The sequence below is a fragment of the Ruditapes philippinarum genome, unplaced genomic scaffold, assembly GCF_026571515.1.
Source record: "Ruditapes philippinarum isolate M1 unplaced genomic scaffold, ASM2657151v2 ctg11864_1_1_1_1, whole genome shotgun sequence".
Taxonomy (NCBI): Eukaryota; Metazoa; Mollusca; class Bivalvia; order Venerida; family Veneridae; genus Ruditapes; species Ruditapes philippinarum.
Window position 1 is genome coordinate 17,608 of NW_026855658.1, and position 10,477 is coordinate 28,084.

General features: G+C 34.0%; 1 protein-coding gene across 1 annotated transcript; it reads left to right on the forward strand.

The window, feature by feature from the left end:
• Positions 1-1,357: 1,357 nt before the first annotated feature.
• Positions 1,358-5,161, forward strand: LOC132744053 (adenosine deaminase-like; the record flags this gene model as incomplete). The annotated part of the gene is given in 3 exon segments (XM_060732661.1): positions 1,358-1,664; positions 3,617-3,735; positions 5,100-5,161. Coding segments are annotated over 3 exon segments (221 nt in total), but the record flags the coding sequence as incomplete, so codon positions are not given.
• Positions 5,162-10,477: the final 5,316 nt, after the last annotated feature.

The following is a 10,477-nucleotide window of genomic DNA, read 5'->3' on the forward strand; positions in this document are numbered from 1 at the left end:
CTACGATCAGCGACGTTGCAGGCAAACTAAGTCCTCCGTTGCAGGCATGGCAAAGCCGGGGCCCAGTATAAATAAAACTAAAAACACACACACACTGTCATCGATAGCTCGGGTTTTTAAGTACGCTCGAAACCTATGCGTTTAATTAATTTGTCTACAGTTTTCAAACGCAATATATACGTTTCTATCAAACCCTAGAATATGCAATTATATAGGGACACTAAATGTAGAAATGGGAGGTAATTAGCAAGAATACTTCTCTGAAAGGGAGGTAATTATTTCTGTGCTATTAACACGGTACACTTGAAACGTGATGTACAATACCAAAAAAATGATGAGTTTATGAACCCCCGAATTATCCCCCGCTAAAATAATAATAATAAAATAATAATAATAAAATTAAAAAAAAATATATTTATAAAATAAGGTAACAACAAACAAACAAAATCAACAACAAAGAAAAAAAACCCATCAAAAATCAAGTCAAGCCATGAACAACAAACCAAAAAATGTAAAGATCTCAGCATGAAGTGTCAAGAGCCGCAAGAATAAGTTGTTTTGCCTAAATGTGATATGATTTGATTATCTTATCTCGTTCAGTTAACACGTGCAGCAAGGTAAATTACTGATGTATTACTCTAAACTGGTAAACATTTACGCGAGATATCTGAATGACTGTCGATAAATATGTTTTTATTTACCGATATACATGTAAACATAACGTGGGACGATTTAAGTCCACAGATCAATTCCAATCGATTTATTTCATACTAACAAAATGCCATTATATTGATATATCAATCAGTAATCTATAAATAGACCACCACATTTGTATAGTATAGTATATCTGAGTCAGTAGGTTCTTAACACAGTGATCTAGTTTTCTTGAGTGCGAAAATTCCTAAACTTGCATAGGAAATTCCGGTGCGGTTAAATAATAACTACATATAAATAGCCGTGCTGTTAAAGGATGGTTAAGAATCGATAATTCTGTCATTGAGGAATTATTTCACCTCGACATTCACGGATCTATTTGACATTGTCTGGCATCATTCCAAGGGCATTTATTTATTTTCCAAGTAAGTTCAGGTAGCTTTTGTTGTTATTTGTACTAATACGGTACAAACTTCAAAGAAGTAATATATTTATATACATTGCGTAACATAGTTTTACCACTGCTTCAATCGATACAAACTTTAACACATTTTAAGTACAGGAAATACATTTTAAGTACAGGAAATTATATGCAATTTTTAAATTTGTACAACTGTTGAAATAGGATCGACATCGGATATAAGGAGTATTTCAATAAACAATACAAATATATTGTGGACGGTTTAAACAGGTACGTGGAATAATAATACTTCTTAACATAGATATCTATGTGTACTAAAAATTTTGTGAACTTATCACGTACACACGTGCTTTAATCCGTTGTTTTGAGAAGAAGACGAATATATTAAATATCAAAGATATTTAATTACGTGTTATATCCATCAATATTCTAATGTATGTATAAGCACATTTTCATTAGTGCCACCGTCCTATATATTAATATTTAATTGTACAAACCCAAGATTTACCATTCTGATATTAAGTGTTTAATAACGGATAATAATAAAGTATGAGTTTTTGGAGACTGATATTGCCTAAAGCACGACCGGGTCTGTTACATTTATTATATACTTTTATACATTATAATTATTATCATGTCACTGATTATTAACAATATTTGGCTACTGCTGGTCAAACGTATTTGAAAATCATTTCTGGTGTTAATGCATATTCCATTGAGATTATGGCATTTTACTAGTTTCCCCTCAAAAGGGATCGGTGGGATGGGATAGTCATGAGTTACTTTTACATAAAAAATTCGTTAATGGATATCGAAACCTTTGATGTTATATGATATCTATGCATAATCCATCAAATCTCAGGTCTAAATACCGGGGATTTGATCCCCTTACACCCCAAGGACTTGTAGCAAGTTTATTAATTGTACAAAATGAAACATGGCGAAAACTATAGTTTATTTATATTCAAGATTTATGATTATATGCTTCACAATAAAAGTATGAAAATATTGAAAAACGAATACACCTATACAAATGTTAATACAGGAACGCCCTACTTGTCTGTACTAGTGAGGTTAAATTCTTTTCTATGAACAATGAACAAAAACTTGAAAGATACATACTAAACTTGTGTTTACATTTTGTTAATTATGTTGTAACGTTAGCTAGACAGAAGACAAGATGATTAAGATTTAGACATTCGCAATTTGAAGAGAAAGAAATATAAGTGTTGAACCTCATAATACGCGAGAGAAATTGTATGTCTCTGTTGTTTTTTGTTTACAAAAAATAACCAGTGTATCTCAGTAAAGATGTTATTTCCTCTCATCGTTACATGATTTTTTTTATGCCTATCAAGCACCACACATATAATATAGCTCAACTGCAGTGGTAAGCATATGGAAATTCGGTCAACTCCGTTGGTTTCCGTTTGTGCTTGATGGCTGACGTCACGCGAGTTGCGTCTAATCTCGTCGTATTAAATGTACGGAAGTTGGCTTTAAAATGCCGTAAATAGACCCACAACCGTTTACATACTTTGCAAAATATAAAATCGCTTTTGTAAATTGCAATTAATTTGAATACACCTTATTTGTTGCCGTTTATAACTTTGTTTTCGTAGCATCTCATATTATAAAAGTGTACAGTATATTAATCTATTTACAAAAGCAAAAAGATTGCACTTAAAATAACGTGCCTTTAACATACAAGTTTATATATGCATTTTGCAACACGACCGCAAAAATGTCCCTGTGGTAAAGTTTACATGTTAAAGCAGCTTAAATTTAAACTTTAAATGTTAACAATATGTCATCAAATATTTGTACAGGTAATACATGAGGATACAGTAAATTTTAAAGTTCAAATTTGAGTACTTCCTCTCATATGACTGAACGGAGAAGGGATCCAGTAATACAAAAACGACAAATTATATAGCTCAATAAATTTATAGGGTTAAGGCAGGTTTTTCGTGCATTATCATCTGTTTGTTTGTTTGGGTTTTACGTCACATCGACACAGTATAGGTCATATCACGACGTTCCAGCTTTACTGGTGGAGGAAGACCTCAGGTGCCCTTCCGTGCATTATTTCAGGCACGAACGGGCACCTGACTAGAACCACCGACGTTTCGTAAGCTAGCTGGATAGCTTCCTCACATGAAATAATCCAAAGTCCCTGTCGGGATTCGAACCAACAGCGGTGAGCGGCAAGTGGTATGAAGTCAACGACCTTAACCACTCGGCCACGGCATTATCATCTGTACAAGCACAAGAACGCAGCCCGAGTGTGTAGGGCGAAAGAGTTAATATATGTCTGAGAGCTTATGCAAATGTTAATGCAAGAAAAAAATTGCACTTTAGTGCACGTGATTTTAATCATTAATTAAATTGTATATGTATGTACATGTATGTTTGCGATGCAAGAATGATACTTGAACAACATTAGTGAGTTTTTGTATTTTTTTGTTGATTACGTTTGAAAAATTAATGAAGTAAAGGACGTTTTTTTCCCAATAATTTGCATTTTTTTTAATCAAACAGGTGCATATTCGAGGTTCGAACTCTACCAGCGAGGCTCATTGGAAGGAATCATGGAGTTCATGGAGCCAGAAGAAGAGGCGAAACTGATTGCCGAATTTAATCAAAGGTTTCCGTACAAGGTACAGCTAAACATTAAAATTTGTAACTTGAACCAAAGTTTCTGAACAAGATTTACTTGAAAAAAAAAGGTATTTAGTTTAATAAAAAAGTAAGAGAAAACAAGAGCATGAACATTGACAATAATTTAATTCTTTATCGGAGTGATAGATGAATGTTTATGATATATACTGATAAGCGTGTACAGTAAATACTGACCGAGGAGCGTGCATGGTAAACACTGCCAGATAAGCGTGCATGCATGGTAAATACTGACATTGACAGATTGGCTTAAGCCTTACATGATAAATACTGACTTGTTAGCGTTACCGTATATGGTAAAACCGACAGATAAGCGTGCATTACACGTACTGACCTCTAAATACTGTCAGATAAGCATACATTATAAGCGAGTACTGTAAATACAAACAAAAATGTACATGTACTGACAAAATGAAAAGCATGCATTATAAATACTGGCAGGTTAGCGAATACTGTAAATACTTACAGATAAGCGTGCATGATGAATACTAGCAGAAAAGATTACATGATGAATACTAATCGATTTACGAGCATGGTTTATACTGGCAGACTAGTGTGCACAGTAAAATACTAAAAGATAAGCTTGTTCAATAAATACTGATAGATAACCTTGCATGGTTAATACTGACAGGTAAATACTGACAGATTAGCATGCATGGTAAATATTGACAGTATCGCGTGCACAATGAATTTAAAAAAAAAACAGTCGACGTTTTATATTCTCACACTAATGCATGTTTCGTGTGTAGGAATTCAGGAAGGAAATAACATGAGGTAATAAACGGATTGTATTCTCAGAGTTATTACAAATAAACAACAAAATAAAATTAATGATTTGTCTACTAGATCATCTCTTTATCTGTTTATACATGATCAGGAATGGTAAAAAACAGTATTCTTGAAATCTGTCAAAAGCAGGTTTTTAAGAAAGAGTAACGTTTTCTTGGTTGAGTATATTACCGAAACTAACGGTCTTGTTGTTTTCTTTTTGTGTTTTCTTAATTATTATGCAAAGCTCGAGTTCAATCAAATAAAGAAAAAATGTAATTGGTTAAATTGAAAGTCACTCAAATCTTGCACGATTTTCTTTGTTGTTCAAGGAAGACATCTTGTGGGCATTATTTTAGGTGCGAGAGTGACAACTGAATAAAACCACCGACTTTTGGTTTCAATTATTAACATATTTAAATGATTTTTAAGAAAATAAGCAAGTCTTTTGCCACAAATTGTTATGGTTCCCTGCAAATTATAAGGAAGTCATACTTGACTGTACTTAATAAAAAAAAACGGTGCACATTTTTTTGAAATTCATTCAAATGAATTGTTGATATTTGGATATTTACAGGTAGAATTACACGTGCATCTCGACGGCGCCGTGCGACCGGAAACAGTTATAGATATTGCTAAGTAAGTAACAAACATCCCTATACTATAATTCCTGTTTTTCTAAGTGGGTTTTTTTTTCAAAAAAGGGAGCCACATTCGCTTTATTAGATAGCGTTAAGACAACGGTCAGAAACACAGACATTTGGCCCGTCGGGGAGGGGGGGGGAGGGGTTGTCACACCCTAGCCCCTAGGTTCTGCAATGGTTTGTTTAGGTTAGAAGCTTGATCCCATGCTGATAACCTGTGATATTGGTGTGGTGCAATGGTAACATGTAAACTCTGACTAAGCAGTTGTATCCAAATGAGTCATAACCAGCCCTTATTTTCAAGTATTTTTTTATACTCCCACAAACGAAGTTTAGGGGCGGGGGGAGGGGCGGTTATAAAGGAGTCAGCTGGTCGGTCGGTCAGTCCGTCGGTCAGTCGGTCCACATCATGATTTTCGGATGATAACTAGAGTTTGGAATGAGGTATTTTAATCAGACTTGTTATATAGCAACATTAATTATGTGGAACCATTACTAAAAATAGAAAAATGGTTTCCGGACAATAACTAGAGTTAGGAATGAGATATTGTAATCAAACTTGCTGTATAGCAAGCTTATATAAAGACTCCTGTTGGTATTTAATTTGGGCCCACTGGGGTCAAGGTCACCATTACTAAAAATAAAAAAATGGTTTCTGGACAATAACTAGAGTTAGGTATGAGATATTATAATAAAACTTGCTGTATAGCAAGCTGATATGAAGACCCCAGTTGGTATTGCATTTGGACCCCCTGGGGTCAAGGTAAAGGTCACCATTACTAAAAATAGAAAAATGGGTTCCAGACAATAACTACAGTAAGGAACCAAGCTTTGTGTATAGCAAGCTTATATGAAGTTCCTCTGGGGTCACGGTCAAAATTACTAAAAATAGGAAAATGGTTTCCCGAAAATTACTAGAGTTAGGAATGACATATAATGTAATCAAACTTCCTGTATAGCAAGCTGATATGAAGACCCTCAGGTTGGTATTGCAATTAATTGAAATAATTCTTTGTACACAGTTGATTCTTCATTTATTCTAGGTCGAGTTCAATTTTTTCTTCAGACCACTTTTTTTTCAAAAAGACAAAGTTGCTGGTGGGGGTATTAATCTAGTTTAAAGTTTGCTTTGACACTTTACCTCATAAACAAATAGTAACCATAAATAAATGTTTGCACAATTTGACATCAACATTTTTTGGGAGGAAAAAAAGTCTTGCTTTGAAGTCCTTTAATAACCAAGTACATCCTCCATTTTATTGCACTATAAATCTGTACAAATTGTACATTGTGTAATAATGATCACTGATAAGCTGCCTGTTGTTGCTGGTATTTGAACAAGTGGCCGCTAAAAGATAACATTCTTATGTTTTACACAAAGGTACCCTTACTTTTGAAACACCTCGCCCATTATACACACTCCTTATCCGGACATTGACGGGAAAGGCTGAAAAATGGTGATTGATACCCTTAGTGTTTATCACAGCCTATTTATATTTTAAGTCCAAGAATTGACTATATATTATATAATTGACAAGATATTGAGCTCATTTGTCTAGAATATTTTATGTAATCATTTAGGTACCCCACACTGCTTCCATCAATATAATATTATACATCATTGCCTGTGAATACATTAGTCTGTTTTTGTCAGAGAATAGAAAAATGTATATTAGAAAATCATGCAGATCAAAATGATCAGCCATTATCTCCCATAAATTTGAAAGAATGCACTGAATGATCTCCCTTGTAAAAGAGAAATAATAATATAATCATAGTTTAGTTGAAATAAATATATTCCAGAACGATATGCATACGTACATTATACATGTATATAATCATAAAGAATGCGATCAGAAGGAAAGCTGTGTAAAAACTTTTACAGATCGACTATACAATCAATAATTTGTATCAAGAGATTTAAGGTTATATCATTCCTATCAGAGGCCCTGGTATGGCTTAATTTCCCCTAAATATGGAAAAGGCATAATGTCCCTTGTCAGTATATACATGCATTATATTATAATTAATGAGAATGGCATAATAGAATAATGGAGCAAATGTGAACATAGAATTATCTCCCTTTAATAAATATGAGTTTCATCACGGATTTATATTGTAATATAAATCCGTGGTTTCATATATCTACATGGAAAGGTAGCTAGGTATTATGCCGGCTCGCCACGGCGAGCCGGTATTACGGTAGGATTTTACTGAGAAACAACCTAAAACTCCGAAGCTATCCAAAAATTAATCGAAGCTTGGCTTCCAGCTTTCTACAAAATTTATCTATCAGGGCTAGGATCACAAATTATTTAGCCAATCAAAATTAATCTTACATAGCGTCAAAAAACCTTCATTTTCACGCCATTTTTAAAAATTAGCAAGTAATTGTTGAGCGCAAAGATATAATGATGATTAGAAATGTTTGTCTTTATGAATTCTTTTCAAATAAATCATATTTACACTGACACTTTTGATTTAGCGATTTCACCTGTTTTCTCTGTAGTAAGTTTTCGTTTGGTTAATTAACATAAGTATACATCTGGTTTCTGTGCATTTTTTATTTTTCCTTTTTTTCCGGTCATTTTATCCTTTCCGGTATTTAGTGTATGTATTTACTGGCCGGGATCCGGGACGCCCGGGATCCGGGATCGTATAAGATATGGAGGAAAAACCTAATGAACTATATTGTGTTTGATTGTTGTCAGTAATGGGAAGGCCATTAAAACGTTAATTTTTTTATTGTATAATAATGAACGTTAAAATTAATTTAACTTAAAATATAAGACATATTTAGAGCTATTTATTAACAAACTTAAGATGCGGAAATCACAATACTTATTAATTATATGCCTAATTAATTGGAAAAAAAATCAAAGACTATTTTCTTGAATTGGTCAAATCCCGGGATCCCTATATGTTTAAAAACGATCCCAGCTTTTTCTGAAACTATATACTTGACACTGGCCAATCCGTGAGATCTATTTACATTTTAATACGATCCCGGCTTATTCTGAAAAACATCTTCTTAGACTGGTCAATTTCCGGCGATCCCTATATTTTTTAATAGGATCCCGGCTGGTTTCTGGCTGAAATTGATTGGGACAACTTGTGTTTACTTTAGGACTTGTGCCTCTCATTCCAATACTAAATAACATACATGTATTACAACTTAATTTTGTATAAAGAGACATCTTTATGAAAATCTACCTATCTAACATTTTTGTGGCCAAGGTCAACAGGCCATATAGGTAAATGTGCATAGAACATAGGTTCTTCATTCAATCAGCGTTTACATGCACCTTCATATATACTCATACTCATCTTGGTTAAACTGCGAGAACTTTATATGTCACTTTCAGTCAATGATGGTTTGAAGAATTTTGAATTTACTGGCCCCGAATTCCAGTTTTGAATTTATTCTACTAAATAATTAACAAAACTTTCTTAAATTTACACTGGCCTGAACTTATATACACTGGCCATTCGGGCACCGGGCCAGTTTTGACTTCACTTTATTTTGATGTTTGCTGAAATCTCTTCAGCTAACAGAACTGTTCATTTTTACATTTAAACACACCACTGTGATTAGGGCGATTTACCACAACTTTTCCGCGCAATGTCGAAATATCTTACTTCTGTCCGAGACACCGTAATTTCTGTGGTACCAAAATGGACAGCAAGCCTGTAACCGAGACGAAAACAGCATATAATTTGCTCAAGACAAGGTAAAATCGTCATTTTTTTCTTTTTCATCGGAATGTGCTATTTAATTTGAAACTTATTTATCTTTACTAACATGCAAAATGCTTTATTAATTAAGTCAAGGATAGTGAAAAACATTTAGGGCATACTGAAAAAAGTCTTTGCTTTGATTAACGAAATAATAAACGTATTTTCTAGTCCGTTCAGTTTCATACATAACTGGTCAAAAATACAATACAATGTACATAATTGTCGTATGAACAAGTTACAATACATAAAATAACCCCGTTTTTTGTAAATATTTGGTAAAATGATTTTAAAATGTTTCCCAAAGTGTAAAAAAAAAAAATTTAAGGCACCGCACAACTTTGTCAATCATAAGATTAGGGCACCGCATTATTCCTCCTTAAAATCACCGCATTTTTTGTCTTTTTAGCACCGTTGATTTTTAGCTCACCTGTCACAAAGTGACAGGGTGAGCTTTTGTGATCGCTTTTCGTCCGGCGTCCGTCCGTCCGTCGTCTGTCCGTCCGTCCGTCCGTAAACTTTTACTTTAAATGACATCTCCTCATAAACCACTAAGCCAATTTCATCCAAACTTCACAGGAATGTTCCTTTGGTGGTCACCTTTAAAAATTGTTCAAAGAATTTAATTCCATGCAAAACTCTGGTTGCCATGGCAACCGAAAGAAAAAACTTTAAATATCTTCTTTTAAAAAACCATAAGAGCTAGAGCTTAGATATTTAGCATGAAACATCTTCTAGTGAGTGTCTACCAAGTTTGTTCAAAATAAAAGCCCTGGGGTCAAAATTGGCCCCGCCCCCGGGGGGTCATTGATTTTCCCTATATGCATATAGTAAAAACTTAAAAAAATCTTTCTTTTAAAGAAACCCAAAAGCTAGAGCTAAGATATTTAGCATGAAAACATGTTCTAATGGGTGTCTACCAAGTTTGTTCAAATAAAAGCCTGGGGTGAAAATTGGCCCCGCCCCGGGGGTCATTGATTTTCCCTATATGCATATAGTAAAAACTTAAAAAAATCTTCTTTTAAAGAACTCAAAGAGCTAGAGCTTAGATATTTGGCATGAAACATCTTCTAGTGAGTGTCTTACCAAGTTTGTTCAAATAAAAGCCCTGGGGTCAAAATTGGCCCGCCCCGGGGGGTCATTGATTTTCCCTATATGCATATAGTAAAAACTTAAAAAAAATCTTCTTTTAAAGAACTCAAAGAGCTATGGCTAAGATATTTAGCATGAAACATGTTCTAATGGGTGTCTACCAAGTTTGTTCAAAATAAAAGCCCTAGGGTGAAAATTGGCCCCGCCCGGGGGTCATTGATTTTCCCTATATGCATATAGTAAAAACTTAAAAATCTTCTTTTAAAGAACTCAAAGAGCTAGAGCTTAGATATTTGGCATGAAACATCTTCTAGTGTGTGTCTACCAAGTTTGTTCAAATAAAAGCCCTGGGGTGAAAATTGGCTCCGCCCCGGGGGTGTCATTGATTTTCCCTATATGCATATAGTAAAAACTTAAAAAATCTTCTTTTAAAGAACTCAAAGAGCTATGGCTAAGATATTTGAGCATCAAAACATGTTCTAAT